This window comes from Oryx dammah, unplaced genomic scaffold, assembly GCF_014754425.2.
Source record: "Oryx dammah isolate SB20612 unplaced genomic scaffold, SCBI_Odam_1.1 HiC_scaffold_10, whole genome shotgun sequence".
In the NCBI taxonomy this organism is placed as follows: domain Eukaryota; kingdom Metazoa; phylum Chordata; class Mammalia; order Artiodactyla; family Bovidae; genus Oryx; species Oryx dammah.
The window spans coordinates 64,480,501-64,503,329 of record NW_024070194.1 but is presented as its reverse complement, the minus strand read 5'-3'; the positions used below and the strand labels follow the sequence as shown (position 1 = coordinate 64,503,329).

General features: G+C 41.5%; 1 protein-coding gene across 18 annotated transcripts in view; it reads left to right on the top strand.

The window, feature by feature from the left end:
* PARD3 (par-3 family cell polarity regulator) overlaps nucleotides 1–22,829 on the top strand; it is a 574,463-nt gene that overhangs the window by 377,745 nt on the left and 173,889 nt on the right. For 13 of the 18 annotated variants that reach the window (XM_040248382.1, XM_040248390.1, XM_040248385.1 and 10 more), the window contains one exon: nucleotides 13,081–13,312. In XM_040248382.1, coding sequence (XP_040104316.1) covers nucleotides 13,081–13,312 — 232 coding nt within the window. Of the gene's footprint in view, nucleotides 1–13,080; nucleotides 13,313–18,215; nucleotides 18,340–22,829 lie in introns of those variants that run through there. The other 5 variants (XM_040248397.1, XM_040248396.1, XM_040248395.1 and 2 more) reach the window with 1 other exon arrangement.

Here is a 22,829-nt window from a genome sequence, read left to right as displayed (position 1 = left end):
CTTTTGGGGGACCACTTCCATCACACATGCCTAAGGAAGATTGTGGTGGGGAAGGAGAGTTTCAAATGGAAATCACATTCTGAGGAGATATAAAGCAAAATTATATAATCTTTGCCTGTCACATATAATGTGTTTGGGAAGATGAATATTTCTGCTACAATGTAACATGCAAAGCAAAACTTAGTAGAGGAGCGCTGCATTCCCCCACAGCCCCCACCTAATTCTTAGTTTAAATCTGGACAGCTTTTTACTCCATCCAGCCAGTGATTTCAAATATATGCAGCCCATTCTTGCCAGATGAAGAACATATTTCCTATTTTTGCTGCCAAGCTTGGTCTCCAAGCTCCTGAGTCATATGAGCTTCCAACCCTCTCGGGTTTTTCCTGGCGTCTCAGGGGCTCCTTGCCAGTCTCACCCAGTGTTACTTGTGTTGCCTTTCTAGGGTGGGGACCCTCTATCACTTAGAGATCTTGCCTCTGTCCTGGGTGCACATTTAATAAGGGAGCCAGTGCTCTGGCACCTCAGTATTTGTTTTTTTCTTTTTTTTTTTTTTTAAACAAATACAGTTTTTGTTCCTGAGCTTTTTTCTTGTCCTAGTTCACATGGTATTTAAATTCCTTCATAGAATGCAATTTTCTCACATATACCACGTATTTAAAATGCAGCAGGGGATGGAATAGCGATCAGTACCAGGCATGTTCTTAATTCTGTAGCCTCTAGAGCTTCCCACCATGTGAACGTCTAAATTTGTCCCTGACATAAACTTAGCTTCTGGTTTTAATTGGAAATAACTGATTTAAGTATTTCATATTAAAACTTTTGTACTCAACTATCATCAAGACAAAACCAAGTAAGTAGATGAACTACAATGTGTGACCTGGAGGGGAAGTTCTAGGTAAGAACTGGGAGACACACCCTGACATGTGCACCTGCAACCACAAAGTGCTGGGTTTCCACAGAGTCCTGACTTGATGGTGTTTTCTCCCAGACCAGTCTGGTGAACTCTGGACATGGCCAGAGAAAGGCCACTGTTGTATATTTCAAATGTCTGCAGTGCGGCTTGTCAAAACTATACGACTGAAGTGATCTGAGCACTGGCCTGGAGTCCCTCCACATTTTTCTCACCCACTTGGAATTTGGGTCAAGTTGCTTAAGATTCTTCTTTAATTCCTTCAGCTGTGAAACTGAAGCTTTGGATGCCAAGGCCATTAATGATCAGATTGTCTCAGTGTCTAGTGAGGAAGCTCGGCTCGGTGGTTTGCGGGGGTTGGAAAATTCGGGGGAGGCTGAGCGAGTGGTCTCTATCAAGGCCGCCAGATCCCCCCGCACCCGCTGTCACTGAAACAGTCTTGGGGATTTATTTATTCCCATGAGGCTTGTGGGATCTTAGTTCCCCAGCAGGGATTGAACCCGGGCCCTTGGCAGTGAAAACACCAAGTCCTAATCACTGGACCACCAGAGAACTCCTAGTTGTGGGGTTTTTAAATCACTCTTCATACTTTGTGATTCTTTGTCAATTGTTTAAAAAAGGGAAGTTCACAGTTTGCCAGAGAAAGCTGGAAAAGCTCTGGTTCCGTTTCTGAATTGCTTTCCAGTTTTAACTTTCCACGACTCTGTGTCCTCCTTCACTTACCCACCAACCTCAGTCCTGCCTTCCTGCTTTGCTCACCATCCGTAAAATCCACAAGGAAAGATGCCGCCACGTCTTATTCCTGCATCACCAGGCTCAGAGCTCGGCCAAGTGTTGAAGTCAGTGACTGTTTGTCGCTTCAGTGAATGGGCTCCTGCTTGACTAGCGCCACTGCGTGTGTGAGAGACACACACCCAGACGCAGCGCGCGTGGGCAGCAGCGCGTGGGGTGGCATTGACTTTTCACCCTTCCCGCTTGTGTCCCACTCTGGACCTGGGCGTCCGAGACCTCCGCGCCTCAGCAAACCCTTTGGTCTTCTCTAAGAAAAGATCTGTCAAGGCTGGTGTTACTGCTGGTGGTTATGGGACTGTTGCCTTTCCTTATGGCTAGGTACAGGTGTGAGAAAGGAGTCTGGCTCCCTCCTCTAGTTGCCTAAACCCCACCCTTTGCAGAGCAGATTCTGGAGGCGCGTTCTGCGTACTCTCTCTCTGTCTGCATTCGTGTCTATGCTCATGCCCTCACTGTACAGCCCCACCCTGCATCCTTACTGTGTGGGCGCTGTCCCTGGCCTCCTGTCTGAGCGCTGATGGCCTCGTGCTTTGTGGGACCCTGTGGCTGAGGTCCCTTCTTGTATGGAGGTGGGCCTCAGGGGCCAGTTATGGCCGCCACGTCACTGTTGTGCAGTGCGCTGATAGAGGACTCTGTCCGAGCCGATGGTCTCTGTTAGACGGCCGTCCTGTGAGGATGCCGTCCGTGCACCCTGGAAGCATGGGTTGGGGGGCGGGGGCGGGCATAACCTGTCCCGCTCAGCCTATGTCTGTCCCATGCAGCCCTTTCCCTCTTTACAGGCGGAAGTCACACACGTGGAGGGCGAAGTTGATGGCTCTTGTCAGTTGGGTCAAGCTCCTCCGCAGTGATGCTCTTTCAGGCTTGGAGCAGGCTTGCCTCTTCTCAGCAGTGCTGCAGTCGTGGCATGCACACGACAATGGGGGCCAAGAGACCCGGGCGGGATCCATGTGGTATCTGGTATCTGTCATCTTCTGTAACACTTATGTGCTTCCTGTGGAGATGGCAGAAGTCGGCATTTTTGTCTCTCATTTAATCCATCTGGCCTCTCCACGTTGTCTGTGTCTGTCTGGATCAAGATGGAGCTTTGTATTCTGGGACCCATTATCTCTGAGGCCCTACCTGTGTTTGACAGGTCAGGGCATCTACAATCTGCTCCCTCTTCTATGCAAATCATACTTCCCGCCTGGCTCTCAGCGAGCGGCTCCTACAGCCCCCGTCATAAATCAGCTTCTGTTGAAACCAAGAACATGGATGCTACATAACATTGACTTGTTTCACTTTTGAAAATATAGAATACAACCCCCACCCCCATTTTATCCTCTATTAAAAGTCGTCAAGTCGTCAGCCTTGCTATCAATTCAGGAACAGCTTTTTGTCCAGGTCGAGGAGGTGATACACAACAAAACCAAAGACTGTCCTATTCATTGTACTCTTGATTTTAAGATCTATCCAGTTTACAATTTTAAATGTGAGAACGGTATTCCTTGAAAACATAGAGACAGATTGCATTTAAGGAGCTTGCCTGCTTTCTTATAGTACTCTTAACAGGAGATAAAGGGGGAAAAAAAGCATTGCTCTAAAGTGTGCATAACTTAGGTTAGCAGTATGAGATCTGAAGAAACTGAATTTATGCTAGGAAGTTAGCTAATCTGACAGCTTCAAGATTAATTTTCATTTATTTTGTTAGCTTCAAAATAGCAGATTACATGAGTATCTCAGATTTTTCTACTCTTAGCATGCTCTACATTTCTAGCCATCTTTTGTCGCTACTTATTTGAACAAAAATTATGTAAATTAGGTAGTTATCTTAAGAATCTCCATCGGATTACCATAAATCTATAGTGGAAGAATTCAGTGTATGGTTTTCAGAGTCTTTGTAAAGGATTTACCATTTGGTTAATCTATCTTTTTGGATAATTGGATGTTGATCTATTAAAAATATTTATTCTGAAGTGCTGGGAATAAGGATAACCTGTCTAATCCTCTTATGACAATTTGTATACTTAAGTATCACTTGCAGTTTAAGAAAAGGAGCTTTGGATAATTTTAGGACATTTCTGAATGTGATAGAAGTATAACCATGTGACACAGCCAAAGCTGTCAATTCCTTATATTTCTTTTTTTAGGTGAAAAGTAAGTTGAGCTAAAAGTATGACGAAAACTCACATCTGAAGTGTCTGAATTATAGCTTCCTCATTTGAAGTATTTTCTGATAAGAAAAAAGTATGTAAATATTTGACTAAGATAGTACATAGGAATTAAATCAGAATGCATGCCTTGTGATTTGCAGTCCTGTGAGTTTTCTACAATATTAAACAAACTTCCTAATGGGAAAATCCATTACATTAAAACTGCAATAAAGTATTTATGAGTCTTGGGACCTAAATCCTGATATTTAGGCTGTAAGTTCCAGAGAGGCTAAGGGTACTTCAACCCACTGGGCAAACCAAACTCTTGGGAAGCAGTATGGTTAATGGTTAAGGGCCATTGTGATGCACAGGTTACCATGGCACCCAAGCATGGGGCACCCACTCAGCCCGCATGAAAGAGGGGAGGGAGGGGAAGCTTCTCACAAGAGCTATGAGTTGAGATGAGTAATCCTGCTTGAGTGGTCTTCATCAGGGTGTGTCGGGAGCTTAGGGAAGGGGGACCATCTCTGGACCACCATTATCCTATCAAGGTTGATGTGTGCAGATGAGAGCTGGTGAGGAGTGAGATGTAAGACATATGCAGAGAACAGCTTGCAGACAGCCTTGTTTAAATAATTTTTGTTCATAGTAAGGACCTTAAAGAGCATTTGAAGAATTTCAAGTGAAAGAATATGAGTGTTGGGTCTGTAGAATCGAGGGTGGGTTATTGGGGGTAGGCTGGTAAATAGCAGTGTTGGTGGCAAGATTGGTTCTAAGACAGTAATGCAGTAATCCAGGTGAGTACTGATGCTTGGCAAAGCCAGAAGAAAGGCAAAAACTGCATTTACATGCTTAGCATCTCACACATATAGATGGACGATAGTGATGCGGTTTTGCTCACTAGTACCTCCAGGCACAGAAATTTAGAATTATCATCTCACTGCATAATCCCTCCATTACCAAATTTTCTTAATTTTTCTGCATGAAATCTCATAATTTCACTCCTTCTACCCAATCTAGCCCCAATTCTCATTATTTAATATCTGAAGTTACTATTAGGATCTCATAACTGGTCTGACTGTCTCTCCATTTGCTGAGTAAGCTCTGGAGTCACACTGTCTTCCCGGTCCTTCAAGCTCTCATGTGCGTTCTCATCCAGACCATGTGCCGTCCCTGAGGTTTGTCTTCTCCCTGCCCTGACTGTACCCTACCCTCTCCTGTACGTGGGACTGTTGTCTTCCTTCTTCAAGACACTTTCCCCCAACCTAGCTAGTTTCCCCTTAACTTTCTAGCACACTGAGTATGGAGGTTCCCCGACTTAACAGTGGTTCAATTTAGGATTTTTTGACTTTACAGGGGTTTGAAAGTGACGTGCTTTTAGTAGAAATTGTACATCTAACTTTCAACTTGGGTCTTTTCCCGGCTGGTGATAGTGCAGACCTTCTCTGGAGATGATGGCCAGTGGCAGCAGTCTCAGCTCCCAGTCAGCTATGTGGTCACAAAGGAAACAGCCCCAAACCATCCTGGTTTTCATTTTCAGTACTGTAGTTACTAAATTACGTGAGACGTTTGACACTTTGTTATAACTTAGGCCCTGGGTTAGATGACTGAGCCCAATTGTGGGCTAATGTCAGTGTTCTGAGCACTTTTAAGTAGATGAGCTTAAGCTGTGATGTTTGGTAGGTTAGGTATATTCTGTACATTTTTGACTTTGGTATTTTCCATTTATGTTGGAGTTTATTGTGCCATAACCCCACTAGAAGTTAAGGGAAATCTGTATACAGATGTGTATGAGCCTTCTTAGTATTTTTATAACATGGAGAAATTTTTGTGAATCTCTCAATAAGGGTTGCATGGCATGGGAGTCAAGAACAGTGACTTTTAGGGGACATTCATTTTGACTTCTCATTAAATAGCAATGCTCACCCTTCACTGTTCCGTCACATTTGCACATTCTTATGTTGTTCTTTATTTTTGCTCTTAAAAGAGTCAGAGCAGTGACCTGGACTCTCTTTCCTTGACACCATAAATTTTTTGTATATGTTAAAAAATACATTTGACCAGTTGAATCCATGATACAAATAAAATTCTTAGTGGCAATTCCAACAGTGGGGTTATAAGTGCTACTGTTTTCATTGTGTAGTCAGTCCATTGGGTCTGTTGAAAGGACAGCCTTCAGCTTCTTTATACGTTGTTCTCTGTGGACAGGAAACAGTGCCCATTATCAATCATTATTTGAATGTGAAATTTAATTATACACTGAAAGCAAATTTTCAAAGGTTCAGAAACTGGAGGGTCCAACCGCCCTTGAATTTGTTCTGCTACATTCTCTTGGACAGGGAGAGATAGAGGAGGTGACATTCTACCAAGATCTTCAGCAACATTCTGCCTGTTTGTTTGAAGGGAGGCATTAAAGGAAACTTTAGAACATAAAGTAGAAATGAAGAATGGTTTTTGGTAATAAGTCTTAATCTCTTTGGAAGTGTGATTTTATTCTTTTTGTTCTCTCTACTCTCCTTACCCCAATGTAATTTCATTTTTTTAATGAAATAAATCTAATTTTAGAATACTGGGTTTTAGGAATCAACTATTTGAATATTCCTCCAGTCACAGAAGCACCTTCTCTAAGACCGCTGATAAATGTCAACCACTTCCTTCATGCCTTTTTCTCCTTTCAGTCATACTCTCTGTTCTTCATAATATCAGTTATTATTCTCACCCCACATTTTAGTGTAAAAGCTGTTTAATTCTTCATGTTTCTTGCCAGCTTTGTGTGTGTGTGTGTGTGTGTTTTTCAAATGTTCTGAAAAAGCTAAGTTTTTCCATTGCCAAGAGCTCATCATTCTAATGTTAAAAGTCAGGGTCCAGAAAAACAGATCCTATTATTCGACACCATCTGTATCACTAGCTGTTCATTTCCTACATCTTTTATTCCTTTTCCAAAGTCAATATTCCACTAAAATAAGAAACAAAAATAACATATATTTATAAATAATAAAAACTTCTTAAATACTATACTGGACTTTGCAGTGCCTGGGAGTTCAGTCCTCATTTATTTTTATTACACTCTATTTTAACTAACATTAGTCAGTAGAAATTGGTAGTGGTCAGTGGATTTGCTAAATCTAGTGAAATTTTCCAGTTATTAATGCCTCATTTTAACTCATTCATTTAAAATTTTAAGCAGATAGATTCTGAAGACTGCGTACTCTTGTGTCCAATTACTACCTTTAATCCTTTGTCTTGCAAAGTAAATTGTAAATTACTCAAGAGTATGTGTTTCTTTATTTGATATTGCTATTACTAGAGTAGCTCTTTCTAAACAGGGAGCAGTAAAGGATGTTTTTCATATGATGGGCTATTTGTTCAATCTATTCAACAAATATTTAATAACACTCTTTTGAGCTATGCCCTCCAAGGAAAGTACTTGTTCACTGATAAGTAAGAAGTAATGTTATCACTTTAATTTTATATTTCTGTTTTTTATTTCTCTGAATGTTTGTACCAATTCATTTCACACTAGTAACAAGTCTGAGCAAATCACTTAATTTTAGTAAAATTGTCAAAGCTGCCTAGAGTGATATTAACTGCTAAATCTTATACTTGTGATAAATAGTAGAGTTGATATTCCACAGCTGCTCTGAAGTTTGATTTATGTAATGTACCTATTAAGATGCTTTCAGCTGCATTTAGTAGAAAAATCACTTCAGACCAGTTCAAACCTTGAGGGAAAACACTGTCCTACCTGGTTCTATAGTTGGGCAGCTTCGGGGATTACTGATGCCACAGCATAATGGTATTATCAAAGCACTGCTATCTTTCTGATCCTTCTGCCACACCATCCACAAGTCAGCTTATCCAGAAGGTAACTGCAGGGCTCAAGATCCTAGTGCTTTCTTGATCCCATCCAAGTGAAGGGAGAGAGTCATCTCCCCAAGCATAGAATATATTCTTTCAGGGTGTCGGGGCCATTTCTGTACTAAGAAGAGTGGACAGGGGCAGGGACCCATAAGCCAGTGTAAACCTAGTAATCGATTCATCCCTCGAAGCTGGATCGCATTCCTGAGCACAATCAGAGTTCCATTAGAAAGGAGAAAGGGAGAAATAGATTTGAGATAAGCAGGCAACAGAGATCATTACAGTCCCCCAAATTATATTGCTTCTCAATGGAAAAAAATGGTGAATGACCGTGTGGCTTAGAGTCAGCTCTTGACAGTGAATTGTGTGTGATGACCAGGTTGAACCAAGTGTTTGTTTATGGCAGGAGTTACAGAACTTTGAGGTTCAGTGGACACCTAAGGTCATTTTCCCAATGACTGTTACTATCTAAGGGCTTGATCTTTTCCAAACTTCATGACCCAGTGCTAATAGGATAACTTGCAGAACTGAGTAGCTGAATTTGTCACAGGGAGTAGAATTTTAATTGCGCTGTATTTGCATCTGTTGAAAATATGGTAATTAGGTATGTCTTAATTGCAGAATGTACTGCCTGGAAGAGAAATAAGCAGCTTCATGTTATACCTTCTTTAGAAAGAGAAACTTTAGAATATCTGTCTTTACAGATATTCACATGGGAAAGCAACTGAAAGTATAGTGCACAGAGTGGGTTGAAACAGGCAGAAATGTTAGTCAAAAATAGAAATTTCTATTGGTTTGGAAGGAGGTAATCGTCTTTCTTTAGGCAGACTATCTGCAAGAAGAAAGCAAACAACATGTAAAGAGTAAAATTAAAGAGAAAAAAATGTAAATTTATATAGCACCTGAAATAGTAAATTACCTAAATGTAGGTTTATGATTAGTTCTTTCATTGTAATTTACTGTATGAACACAATAGATCAAGTCATTTGTGTATTATATATCACCAGTGCTTTTCTTCCTTGAAAATTGTTTATCTGAATATATTTTGTGTTTTCTTAAGGGAATAAAGTATTTTATTGACCTTATTATAAAGCTGGTACTAATTATACAAAGATTGGTTTTAAAACTGAAAATAATTTGATTAGTCTATTAATGACCTTGAATATATACATTTAAAAAAAGTTAAGCATGTGTAACCAATTTACATAAGCTTTTAAAAACCAAAATAATTCTGCCTAGACATGGGGTAAAGTGAGATTCTTATTTTTCTCTATCAAATAATTTTAGTGTTTGAAGCATATATAATGTAATACTCTAAAAGAACATCTCATGTTTATACATAGGAAGCCACATATTGCTAAATATTTTTAATTAGTTGGCATTTGAAAGGATTAGTTACATCCATACACCCCCAGAAGAGTTTCTGTGATAGTGTATTATCTAGATCGGAATGTTCAGAACAAGCATAAAGAATTCTCAAATGCACAAGTATGATTGTAAAACAGTCCACTTGCTTTGAACAGGAAACTGAGTTAGGAGTTTTGATTTTACAAGATGAGGTTACAAAACCTGGTGTTAATAAATGATTTAATACTAATTTTCTCTGCTTCACCCACTTTTGAAGATAAGTTGTATTACATACACCAGGAAATTATTGGGAGTATGAAAGGAATTGGCAACAAATGTGACTTCAGCATCTAGTTAGTTATGAAGGCGCTGCCTTTTTTCTGTGTCAGAGCCAAGAGCAGACATATGCCTCGTGTGCTTCTGCCAAAACTGTTAGGCAGAAAACTAGCAGAATCGCTCCTGATCTTCCATTCATGATTTATGATAATGGTCGCTGTGGAAGACGAAGTCATTTATGTTTATTGAGCTCATTTTTTTGTTTATAGTTTCATACATTGTAGAGGGTCATACAGTCCATTAGACCGTATGTACAGCATTAACAATAATAGTATAAGCCCTACCAGAAACTGATGAGATAACCAGGAGCAAGGGCCTCCCTGTGGCTACTGGCACTGGGGTGTGGCTGGTGTTGTCCGGCTTAATGGGAGGAACATAGGCATCGTCCTGAAGTCAGAGGATAGTGATATGTGGAGATTGGGTAAAAGTGTGTCTGGTTGGGATAAAGTCATGAGTCAAGTTTACCACTAATCTTCCTGTTAAACAGTCATTCATAGGCAGCTTCTGTCCGGCCAGTGGTCCTCATTTTAGAAGCTTAGTGAAGTTGCTCAGTCGTGTCTGACTCTTTGCGACCCCATGGACTGTAGCCCACCAGGCTCCTCCATCCATGGCATTTTCTAGGCAAGAGTACTGGAGTGGGGTGCCATTTCCTTCTCCAGGGGATCTTCCCGACCCAGGGATTGAACCCGGGTCTCCCGCATTGCAGGCAGACGCTTTACCATCTGAGCCACCTGGGAATCCCTGTGATTGTATCATATGAGAAGTACAATAATAAAAGTTGGTGCAAAGCGCTTTGGACGGGTAGGTAAAATGAGTTTTGCCTGCAGGACTTGTAGAATATTGACTAGCATCCCTTTATCTAACTTGAGTATATATATAGGTTTTGTAGCTCTTGAATACTTTTGAGAACTGTCTTATCATGATTCGGTCCATTGCCTCCAAGTTGAGGCCACACTCATTTCCTCCAAAGTGTGGAAGCAGTGGTTTGTAACCAGATAGAGCTTAGCCACGTTCAGGGATGTTTTCAGACAAGAGGCTGCAACCCTGCTTAAGCTATATTTTACATTCTCCTGAGGAGCACCCATTGGAAAAGGCTACACAGTGAGACCTCCCTGGGCCAGGACCACTATTCTTTCCCTGCTCTGTGTGTACAACAATCACAGCCCTAACTCAGCATTTATTTGTAAGGCTATGGATTTTCTCTAGCAATGTCCATCTGAAAGTTGGAACTGGCTTTCTCTAACAAACCCTCTCAATTCCTATTTCCATATGAATTGACAGAGACTAAAATGATCGTCTTTTGAAAATGCGTGCTTGTCCCTTGGAGGAGGAGAGTGGCTCCCAGTTAGTTACCCCAGTGCAGAGGGAAGCCAGCCTTTCTGCTCATCTCTCTGGTTGGAAGCCTGTCCTTGAGTCCCTGTGCACATTGGTTCGAACTACGGGAGTGATTTCATCAGTAGCAGCTACTAGTCACAGCGCGGGACGACCACACAAGACTGGAAGTGGGTTTCTTGAGATATGGTGCTGGCTGCTGGAATGATCTTCTGGGCAGAGAGAGAGTGGAGTGACTGGATGATAGACGACCTGAATCCATGCTGTATGAAGCATGGAATTGAGCAATCACAAACAGAGTTGATCAAAGAAACGTGTGAAGGTCTGGCTGAGGTACAACTGTGCCAGAATATAGTACAGAGAGCCCCACACTGGCAGTATGCTGGCCCCAAACCTCTGTTTCCTTAGGAAGAAATGGAAGATGTTGGTCTAAGTGACTTCCAAAGTACTTTTTGGATTTAGAAACAGTGGTATTTTTACTCTTTGGCTGTAGCCTGGGATGGGATGGGAAATAGGTTGCCTCATATTTTTAATCAAATGTGAAAATTCTACACTTTCTTTGGTTATTAGCTTAATAATTAGCATTAAAAATTTTTTTAAACTTGGTTAAGGTGGTACCATTATTTGTTAGTATCTTCTAAGATCTGTGAGAGTTTAATAGGACACTAAGATACTAAGATGTACATTTTTTAAATTTGATTTTTATTTCACAATAAAATATAGTTTATTTGCAATGTTGTGTCAGTTTCTAGTGTACAGCAAAGTGATTCAATGATGTATCAGTGATGTATGTACATATATCCATACTTTTTCAGATTTTTTTCCCCATATAGTTTATTATAGAATCTTGGATAGAGTTCCCTTTGCTATATAGTGGGTCCTTGTTGGTTATATGTTTTATGTATAATAGCATGTATATTTTACAAACTTCTAATTTATCTCTCCCCCAACTCTTCCCCTTTTGTAATCCTAAGTTTGTTTTCCAAGGCTGTGAGTGTTTCTGTCTTGTAAATAAGATGATACTGAGACTGCTCTTATTATACTCGTAATTTTGTGTATTGCTAACTCAAGTTCTGGTGGAGAGGTAAGACTGAATTTCTCTTGAAGGTATATTAACTTGATCTAGAGGTTGGTTCTTTGTGAAAGTCTTATATGGTTCTGTGTTAAAAGAAGCTCAAAAGCACTGATTCCTACTTTTTTTGTTGATGCAGGGGGCCAGAAATGACCTCAGATTTCAAGAGGTACCCTGGAGCTCCAGTAATTCTTACTATATTTGGAAAAACCTTAGGCAACTAATCTGGAAAAGGATTTATGAGGATGGCTGTGCACATGTGCATCTATTGATCCTAAAATAGAAATTCCTGAAGTTCTTTTGGACGTGGAGACTTGTCATTCTTTCAAATGCAAAAAGTTGGGGGTATACCATTGGACCATATGCTGACTAAGTGTTGCTTCAAAGGATGGAATATTGTTATCACTAAAGTATAGCTTTTATCTGCAGAGTTCAAAGTACTGTGAGGCTGTGGATTTATACCTTCATGGCTCCATCCACCTCTGTTCACCTGCCATTGTGTCAACCAAAATGCAACATTATTTCAGATTAGAACAGATAGTAACATTGGCTTGTAATGCTGGCCTCACAATAACAATGTAATGACAATATAAGGAAAAAGTTAGAGAGGCTGTGAACACCCAATCTTCTCTATATTGTCACAAACGGACATATTTGGGAGGCTGAGGAAAGAAGTCCTGTGTTGACACTGGTGTGCTTACTAGTGAGTGGTGCAATTGAACAAATTCATGAGGGGCTGAGGTGGAGCTTCATCCCCCTTACAACAAGAAGAAAGGAAGCTGTTGGTGAGAGGCTGCTTATTTTCATTTTGCAAATATGATACTGAGGATCTTTGGGGTCAGCTTTGTGATGAGGGCTTGCTTATTCCCACAGCAGTACAGGCTCTGTATCAACATGAGGGAATCCACTCGTCTGGGACTCAGATTACTATCACCATACTAATACTATACTATTGCTAACTGTTGCTATTATAACAGTTATATATAACTGTTATATACTGTTATAACAGATATATAACTGTTATATACTGTTGCTATTACTAATGCTATACTATTACCGTTGCTATTACTGTTACTGTGACTATTACTCTCTTACCGTTGGCCCATCGTCTTCACGCAGGAGTACACACATGCATAGTTGCCATCCACATCACATGTCCCGTTCTAATTCTACACAGGACAAACAACATTTGCAAGCCTCATTGGAAATATGGGAAAGAAACCCTCACATGACTTCAACCTCCTTATTTTTATCCCTTTGGTTCCTCATGTTCCTTATCTTTTTGTGTGTGTTTGTTTCCTTTTAAGTGGAAGAAGACACAGAAGAAAGTTCGAGATCAGGAAGGGAATCTGTATCCACAGCCAGCGACCAGCCTTCCCACTCTCTGGAGAGACAGATGAATGGAAACCAAGACAGAGGCGAGAAGCCCGATCGGAGGAAAGAGAAAACAGGCAAAGAAAAGAAGAAAGACAGAGACAAGGAGAAGGAGAAGATGAAAGCCAAGAAGGGGAAGCTGAGGGGCTTGGGAGACATGTTCAGGTAGGTGCTGCCGGGCGGGAATGGCCCATCCCCACTGTGAGTGCCAGGCCAGCGCCAGATGTGAGGACTTTGAGGTCAGCTGAGAGTCCTCTCTAACTCCCAGGTTTCACTGCTGTGTTTTTACTTTCTTAAGGATTTCGGTGGAGCTATTTCAGACCCTTTTAAAGTGCCTGAAAGATGCTATCTTGCCAACCATGTAAATAACTGTTGAGAGGAAGGAGGGACAGAGACAAAGGGCCCTCATAGCCCCTGTTTATTCTTTTATGTGTGTGAACAATGGTTCATTGTTGACACTGAACATGGAGCTCAAGTTAGTGGTAGTGCATAAAGGCTCATTAATAACAAGTCTAAAAAAAATGTTACAAATAGAGCTTCAATTAAGCTGTGTTGATTAATTTAATACTTATTGCTTCAGTCGGTAAAGATTTCATTAAATGCAGTCTCTGGCTGTTTCCTGACAGTTGTTTTTGTGCCCCTAAATTATACTCTAGGATTACTTAGCATATCATTTTTTTTACAAATCATGGCTACACAATAAAAGTGACAAGTTGTTCAGAAGTTGCTCTGAAACTCTCCCATAAATGTTCATTGGAGGTGATTTATAATATTCAGGTATTTAATGTTAAATATAAAGATTGCTTGATTGTTCCATAAATTAAAACCCTAAACATATCAAGATGATGGTTTAAAATTGAAAACAGATGGTATCACCACTTAACTCTTCAAAAAGTCGTTATCCTGCATTATGAATCCCTTCCTTTTAGCTTTTTTTAATTGTAAAATGTGAACAAGAGTTTTTATTTTCATAGAATTTCCTGATTTATGGTCCTGAGGTTGACCTCAATAACTCAGGGAGTTATAGATAAGTCAAGACCATGAAGTTGAGGACTCAAGCCCAACCTGCAGGCTACACACACACCAGATGTGTCCTGTGGATGGACTCAGCCAGAGCTAAGTCAAGTGCGTGGAGGAAGGAAACTAGAGGCATAGATAGCACAGCGCTTGGCCCATGAGCAGTATAAGCTTTAACTTAAATACCATCACATTTCCATATTAAGTACTTCAGAACCTTAGAATTAGCATCCTTTTATACGGGAATTTATATCTTGTTGATATACCACCCCTCCTGAATGCATTTTAAGTCAGATCATCTTTCATCATTATATTTTCATGTCCCAGGTATACTGACGGATGGAATTGCTCTAACTTCCACTTTATTTCTGTTTTGGTGTTAGGCAGAAGGCTTCTCAGCTCATAATCAGGCATCTATATAACACACAGAAATTAGGCTATTGCCCATCAATTAACATTGAGGGAATTTGCACCCCTGTCTTCTTTGAATCAGAAACTATGAAATAAGAGGAAGCCTCCCCTAAAATGTACACATCTGGCCTGGAAGACCAGTCCTGCTTCTACAACCCCCTCCTGAGTGAAGTCTTCCTGAAGGCTTGTAGGTTTCCTTCATCAGCCAACCATTATCTGATGGATTCAGTGCTCTGGTCTCCTCATGGAATATGGAATAAGCAAAATTCTAGTTTGTTGATAAATTATTTTAGAAATCTATACATTATTTTAATTAGACATTATTTTTTTCTGTTACTTGCAACTCCAGAATAAGAGAGGCTTTACGGTAGAGTTTTCTTTTGGGGGGCAGAGGAATGGTGAGTGTGGGGGCACTTGGCAAATTCATTTTCTTTCAAAGGGACCCTGAATGCAACCCTACACAATCTTTTCTGAGCTAAAAGTTCTATAAAACATGTGGGCTTCCTTGGTGGCTCAGTGGTAAAGAATCTGCCTGCCAGTGCAGGAGACGGGTTCGGGTTCAATTCCTGGGTCAGGAAGATCCCCTGGAGGAGGAAATGGCAACCTACTCCAGTATTCTTGCTTGGGAAATCCCATGCACAGAGGAGCCTGGTGGGCTACAGTCCACAGGGTTGCAAAGAGTTGGACACAACTTAGCGACTGAGAACACACACACTAGATCAAATGCTATAGGTTATACCTCTAACCTGTAGTGAAAGCCAGCTCTGTGATGATGATGACTGATTTGTAACTTCAAAGGCCTGAGTGTTCTTGAACATCACATTTTTTGTTTAAATGCAGGGGCTGAAGTTTTTTTTTCCTAAAAACTAAGTTCATAGCCTCCCAATGCTTAAGAATGGCTACTGAGAAACACATGGACATTCACACTTTTCTGGGACAGATATGCTGGAGTAAGCTCATACTGACTTGTGAGAGTTGTTCAATTATTTTTGGAAATTTTGCCACTGACTGTTAAACTCAGCCATTATTAAAAATTAGATAACTTCTATGACAAAGATAACGACTACTCAAAACTCATCACTTCCTAATCCTTTTATTATATACTATGATCTCTGCTTTTGAGGTGATTTATGCCCACTGTATCGGCAGAGCACTGATGCTACAAGCAGGTAGCTTCAAATTAGCTTTGTCGGGAGTACTTTACCCCAGGAAGTGTATGAATTCCACAAAACAGTTTTTTTTTTCCTCCCAGGAGAGCCACACACCACCACATGGACAATGCAGATATATATCCTAACAGGTTGCAGTATCTTATCTAGTTCCCTAGGACGTGGCCCTCTTCCTTCTGGTTTCCTTTAGGGAAATGATTGAAGCTTGCCAATACTCCTCCTTGAAAATGAGTTGAGGACCCTTTATTAGAGTAAAATAAACTTTTTCTTTGGTTGTCTATTGGCGCTCCTTCATACCATTATGATATGTCCTTAGTATTTGAGAAGACTCTGAAAGCACTGTTAGATTTTTCAAAACATTTTTTATACTGCCTCCGCACCTACTGAATCTAATTATTAGAGACTAAATAGACTTTTGGGTTGATTCTTTTATGTTTCCTTTTTTTTTTTTTTTGTAACAACAGAGGGGAAGATAGTAAGATTTAAAATGAATCTCTTCCTTCTTTTTTGTTCTAATGAGGAAAACAGGATGAGATTCTCTTAGTGCTATTGCTTTAAAATACCTTAATCAAAAAGTGTATGTGCATTTAATTTCTTAGAACACTTTGTAAGGAGATGTGGGGTGTGTGTGTGGTGGGGGATGTTATGATTTGTTTTTGTTTTTGGTTAACAGAAAGCAAAGAGTAAGGGTAAGGAGCATTAGATGTTACATGTCTGGCTTTTTAGGCACGTGAACTTTTTCTTTTTAGTCTCTTGAGGGAATGATATGCTTTCCTTCAAATTAGGCTCGCAGGCTCTGCTCCCCACCATCCCTCGCCCCTGCTCCCAAAACACACACACACTCCCTTCCTCTGTAAGTTGTCTGTGAGTTTTGGTTACATTCGATGAGGGCCAAATAGATATACCATATTCAAAAAAAATTTTATTATTGGAGTATGATTGCTTCACAGTGCTGTGTTTCTACTGTACAACTGAATCAGCTCTCTATACATATATCCCCTCACTCTCGAATCTCCCTGCCATTCTACCCCTCTCAGTCATCACAGAGCACGGAGCTGAGCTCCCTGTGCGATACTGCAGCTTCCCGCTAGCTATCTGTTTTACACATGGTAATATATATATATATATTTTTAAAAACTGTACTGCAGGAATCCATGGCATCTTGAATAGGTATTTTTATTCGTTGGTCTATGCAGATGACATGGTTTTCTACTTTGAGTATTGAATAGTAGTCATAAAAATGGTTTAATTATTGATAAACAGCTCTAGGAAAGAATATTGGGAGTCATATTTATATGTCTGCTTATAAATTATGGAGTATATGAAATGCAAAAGCTGCCTTAATGCAAGTGTTAAATCACAAATTTAAATCTATAAGGAATCAAGTGACAGATGTACAGTGTTCCTTGTTTGTATGAATTTCTCCTTGTATGACATCTTTTCTTACCCCAAAGGCACTCCCACAGCCTTAATTAAAATGACTTTGGATCTGAGAAACCCGAGTTTCTCTATGAAACAGATAAACGTGACTTTGTTGATGTGATCATTCTCTGTGAAAGTGCAGGGCAGAAGGAGGGTCTGATGTAGAGCCTTCGTTCTTTTTCAAATATCATGGAATTGTCTGCCCTCTGATATCATAGATACCTTTGGATATTCTGGTTTTCGAATGCTTGGCTATTCAAATTTAATACCATAAAATGTTTCCTAGAATTCTGCAATTATCTGAAATTGCCACCAAAGAGGGAACTAAGTCTGTCCTTTAGAAGGAGAGAGATCTGTTGTTTAATGTTTTAAATGTGTCTACTTTTCAAAGAAAGCAACAGCATCATTAAGCAATGTGTTTTTGGTGAGTTTCCATCTCCAGAATGAAATACTCAAAAAGAAAATAAACTCCCTTATTTGGGACAGTATATTCAGATAATAAGATGTATTTCCCCCCTTTTCACCCTGGAATAAGTGTAATTTGATGCTACTTTGCCTGAAAAATTAGAATCATTCTCAAGGTCATAGAATTGTCTGCCGTCTGAAATTGAAGCTTCCTGGACGTGACCCCACTCACGCCTTATAAGAGTTCTTCGTTTGCTGTTGTGACACATGACGGCTGAGGGCCCGTCGCCCCCTGGACCGTGAAAGCAAAAGCCGTGGTGCTTTGTCACCATTAAAATTGAATCCTCCAATTACATTGACAATGATTCCCTGGGTCCCTCCAGCATGGTTTTATCCTGTTCTGTACAAGGTAAAGGATAATTTCGTTTGAAACCTTGTTTGGTTGAAATCAGATATATGGCTGTCGTTCCCTTTTCAGTATATAATTGTCTTCAGAACACATTGAACACGATCAGATCTTAAAACTCGATGTTGTAGTCTGGATCAAACATTGTAGGCTTATGAGAGAATAGCAAACACGCGTCGTGGTTGTCTCCCTTATCTGTGCTCACTAACCGTGTGTCTGTACCGTGTTTCTCATTTAGCCTGGCCAAACTGAAGCCTGAGAAGAGATGAGCAACAAGCCAGAGTCCAAATGTCTTGAGAAGCACATATTGCACAGTTTTTGTTTTTTTTTAAAACAATAAATTTACTTTTAATGAATTCTTAGTGGCTGTTGACAAATTTTGTTTACGACATCAGCAGTTTTGATGGTTTCATAATGTTTGTATTAATTGCTTTGGAACTTTTTATTATTATTTTTTTTAATATTTATTATTTATTTATTTGGCTGAACTGGGTCTTAACTGAGGCATGTGGGATCTAGTTCCCCAATCAGAGTTTGAACCCGGGTGCCCGGCATTGGGAGTTCAGAGTCTTAGCCACTGCACTACCAGGGAAGTCCCCTGGAATGTTTTGTTCTTGATGTCAAGCTTGGGGGTTTACTGCTTGGCAGAGAAGTGTTTTTATCCCCTCTTTTCTTGGCCCCTTTTCATAGTGGAAAACCATCGTCCTCGCTGCTGGTGTACTCAGAGCTCACCCAACTATACCCATCGATTGTGAAAATGGGTGCTTTGGGAGGAGGTGATATACTGGTTTGGTTTCATTGAGTAATATGATAGCTGGAGACACAGGCAGGCAGGAACAGTCTGTGGGTGATGAGGTGTGTAGGTTGGGATAGTCACCCATCCACTGATGGACAAACGAGCCAGTTTGAAAGTCAATTTTTGGCAAAGGTTCATCCCTTGATGGATTATACAGTTTAGACCAAAAAAAAAAAAATTGGGGTGGGGGAGCTTCTGAACAAATAAATATCTTTGGTCAGGGATGGCTGAACCAGGACGTTCTTCCAGTGTGGAAAAGTAGAGCGATATTGGCAAATAGTGACACGGAGGTTTGCAGGGACCCCAAGGATGAGGGCACATGCTCCTTTATAAAAGCTCTTCTGGACAGACAGAGCTGCCGGCCCAGGCGCTGGCTCACAGCTGTGAAAGCTCTTACAAGGGCATCTCAGACCATCCTTCCTTCAGAGCAGCAAGCCCCAACCTTTTTGCACCAAGAACCGGTTTGATGGAAGACAATTTTTCCCGGAGTATGGGTGGGGTGGGGATGGTTTCGGGATGATTCAAGCGCATTACGATTATTGTGCACTTTATTTCTATTATTATTACATGAGCTCCATATCAGATCATCAGGCATTAGATCCCGGAGGCTGGGGATCCCTGCTTTAGGGCAGAGCCTTCTTCCATAGCCCCTTGGATTTTCAGAAAGACTGCTGAGTTAGCTCTGTTTCCGAGATGTGTAGAACTGCATCACACTCAAAGAGAAGGGGGATGATGAAGAGGAAAGCCGTGTCCTCAGTGGTCTTAAGGCATTGGGGTGGGTGCCTGTGAGGAGTCACCTCTGTCTGACCTGGTAGCAGTTTGCAGCCCTCCCCTCATCCCCTCGCCCCTTCCTGAGCTGAGGAAGCCCTCTTTGCTGCAGGATGGAGGCACACGCAACAATGTCCATTTGCTCCTGTCAGAAATACCTGGACTTGTGGATTTTTGCCTCAGGCCCAGTTGCCCTGTGGATTAAGGTTAGCGGTTTCTCATTGGTAAAATTGAATGACATCCCTTGCAGCCTGCTGGTGATTGAGGGGACACAGTTAAAATAAATGTGGAGAAAATTAGGCCCATTTAATGAAACACAGGAGCAGTACTTTGTCATGGGGAAAGAAAGAGCTGGAAGAGAGCGAATTTGCATACTTTTATTTGTTTTTCTGTTTGTCATCTGGGCAGAGAACAGGTCCTTTATGTAAGTACACCTGTTGGGAGCTTTCCTTGAAGTTCTGAATTCCTTAATTCCATACTTAATATATACTTCTAATTTGAATGGAAACAGAGGTTCCCGTTTTTAACAGAGGAAAGTAAGTGACAGACTGACCTGTTAGCAAAGATGAGTTCTTGGGCAGCTGATAGCATCCTTCTCGTCCTCGTTAGAAGCTGAAGCACAGAGCCTCTGACATCTCCAGCACGGAAACTGACTGCAGAGGGAGCCGAGGGGTGCCGAGCGTGACGGCTGGGCCTCGCTAAGACCTTTTTGACGTTCTTTAACGCTGCTTTTCCAGAGAACAGCGGCCTGAATACAGAATGCAAGTGTCAAGGATGACACCTGCTTTATAGTCTCTGTAAAGCAAACCTTTCGTAAAAGAAATTTTTGACAGTTCTGAGATGCTAAGTCAATTTCAATACCAGACTGTGTAGAAAATAGAATCTTTTTTCTGCGATTGATGTGAAAATTGAAAGCCAGTGACTATTCACTCCTTACTAACATGGGGTAAATAAATACCGCACACCATCGAAAAATGCACTAGAAGACAAACTTGGCTAATGACATTTACCATCGCAAAGACAGGAAATATTCTTTCTGAATGTTTTTATTTGTTACCATCAGAGAGACTCTATGAATCTTTTACATTAAATGTACTGGATCAAGTACATGTTATTCCTAAATGGATTTTTGTCAAGCCACAATGTATTATATGAAAGAAACTGTTTGATCCTTTACAACTGTCTTTTAAAGGAGTCACTGGGGAAGTGACCTCTTACATAATTGAATGTTGGAATTTTTTTTTTTCTGACCTATGTTTAATAATACTCTATTTAGAATCCAAAGAGTAAAATTTGGTTAGGTTTCCTATCATACTGAGATAACCTATGATTTCCTGTTAAACTTTCTACTTACTTTTTCTAGGACCCATGCTTTAAGCTTGCTTATGTCGGGGCGTTGCTCCAGCAATGCTTGCTTCTCTCCTTCACCCCGATTCTGGCCGTTTCCTCCTGGAGCATTCACTCTGTCTTCTCCTCCACCTTAGAGAAAATCTGTCTTACCCCACCTCCCCTTCCAGCTAGTGCCTCATTTTCTCTTTTACCCATTACAGCAAACCGTGGCATCAGTTTCTGTCTGCTGCCTCCATTTTCCTGTTTGCTCTTAAACCCCTCTTTAGTGAAGCCCTTGCACCCCGTGGCTCCATAAGGCCTGTTCTCATCTGGCCGCCAGCGGCCTCTCCTGCCACACCTTCCTGCTGTACTTGCCCCGGCTCCTCGCTCTGCGGGAGCATTTGGCACGTCAGTTCTTGCTCTTCTCTGGGATCACGCTCCTGGGGCCTCCTTCCTCCCTACTCATCCCATCGCCTTCTCCTTTGCCAGTTCTGGTCCTGCTGCATCCTCCAGATATCGTGGTGCCCAAAGCTAAGGCCTTGGTCTCCTTCTGTGTCTCTTTTCTGTAACACAGAATGTTTGCGTTCTTAGGAAACAGAGCCTTAGAACTTAAAGACAGACTGCAGGCAGACAGTTCCCAGCTTCACATCCCTCGCTCGGGCAGCTTCTTTTGACCTCTTCTTCACGCAATTGCTTGGATGCCGAGCAGACGTCTGAAACCTAATGTGTGTTCCCCACGCAGCTCAGGTGTTTCTCTGGACTGTTCCTGCCCATCTTCCTTTCTTGTGTAATGGCAGCTCGGTTCTTTCAGTTGCTTAGGTCTGAAAGCTTGGAGTACTCCGATTCCTTTTTCCCTTACACTCCACATTTAATCTATAATGTATGAAAGCAAAGGTCTATTTGATCTGTTTTCAGCACATCTCTGTAACCCTCGTACTTTGCAGCATCCTCGTCCCTTTCTGGATCTGGGCAATAGTCTCCCAGCTACACTCCCTACTCCTGCCCTTGCTCCTCTGCCACAGTCTGAACCTTGCAGCTAGCGGTCATGGCATGTGTCTCCTCTCAAACTCCAGCAGCCTTCCAAGTCTCTCAGAGTAAAAGCTGAACGTACCAGATGCTGGCTTGCCCGGATGCCCCAGCTCTGCTGTGCAGAACTGTCGGCAGCACCTGCAACAATGCCTGCTCAAGGCAGCCTCAACCAGTGACCCAAGAAAGCCCAAGGACCCAAGAATAGCCTTAGGGTTAGAACGCTGAGGTGTTAAGTCTGTGCCCTTAGCCTTGAATGTGCACGGCAGGACCTGGGAGCCTAGCAGAAACGCAGCACCCCAGGCCCCACTCTGACCTCCTGACATCAGAATCTGCGCTCATCTGCCCAGGGGAGCCTGGGGTAGAGAGGCCTTTCCTCCTCCAGCTCCCAGAGTTTGTCTGTGCATCAACCTCCCTGCTTCCAGGCTTGGAAACTGTCCTGCCCAGCTGCCTTTCCTTCCCTCTATCCCATCGCCACTTCCTGACCCGAATTCTTCAGCTTCCGTTAGACCACAGCCCCGAACCCTGACTCAGGATCTGCTTCTGGCAAAACCCAGACTAAGATAATGTGTTTGCTGTGTGAACAGATAAATAAGTCCATGAAATTGCTAGAATAAGTGGTGACAGGGCCCGTGAGGAATTTCTGCCTGGAGTGGTTTTGCAGGTGATGAGCAGTGGCTGTGCCAGGGCAGGGCTGTGCTTGTTCCTGCCTTTGGGAGCTGAAGTCACTTCCCAAGTCAGCCTGTGACTCAGGAGATGGTCCCCAGGGAGCAAGCCTTTTCATGCTCAAGGAGCTACATCAAGTTCTTTTGTTTGCTCTGGCAGTGACCATTTTCTCTGCTCTGAGTAGCCATAAATGATTTAAGAATTTTCTGTTACATCAAACTTGCAAAAAACAAAAGATGGTAGGATTTCCAAGTTAGGTTCCTCTTG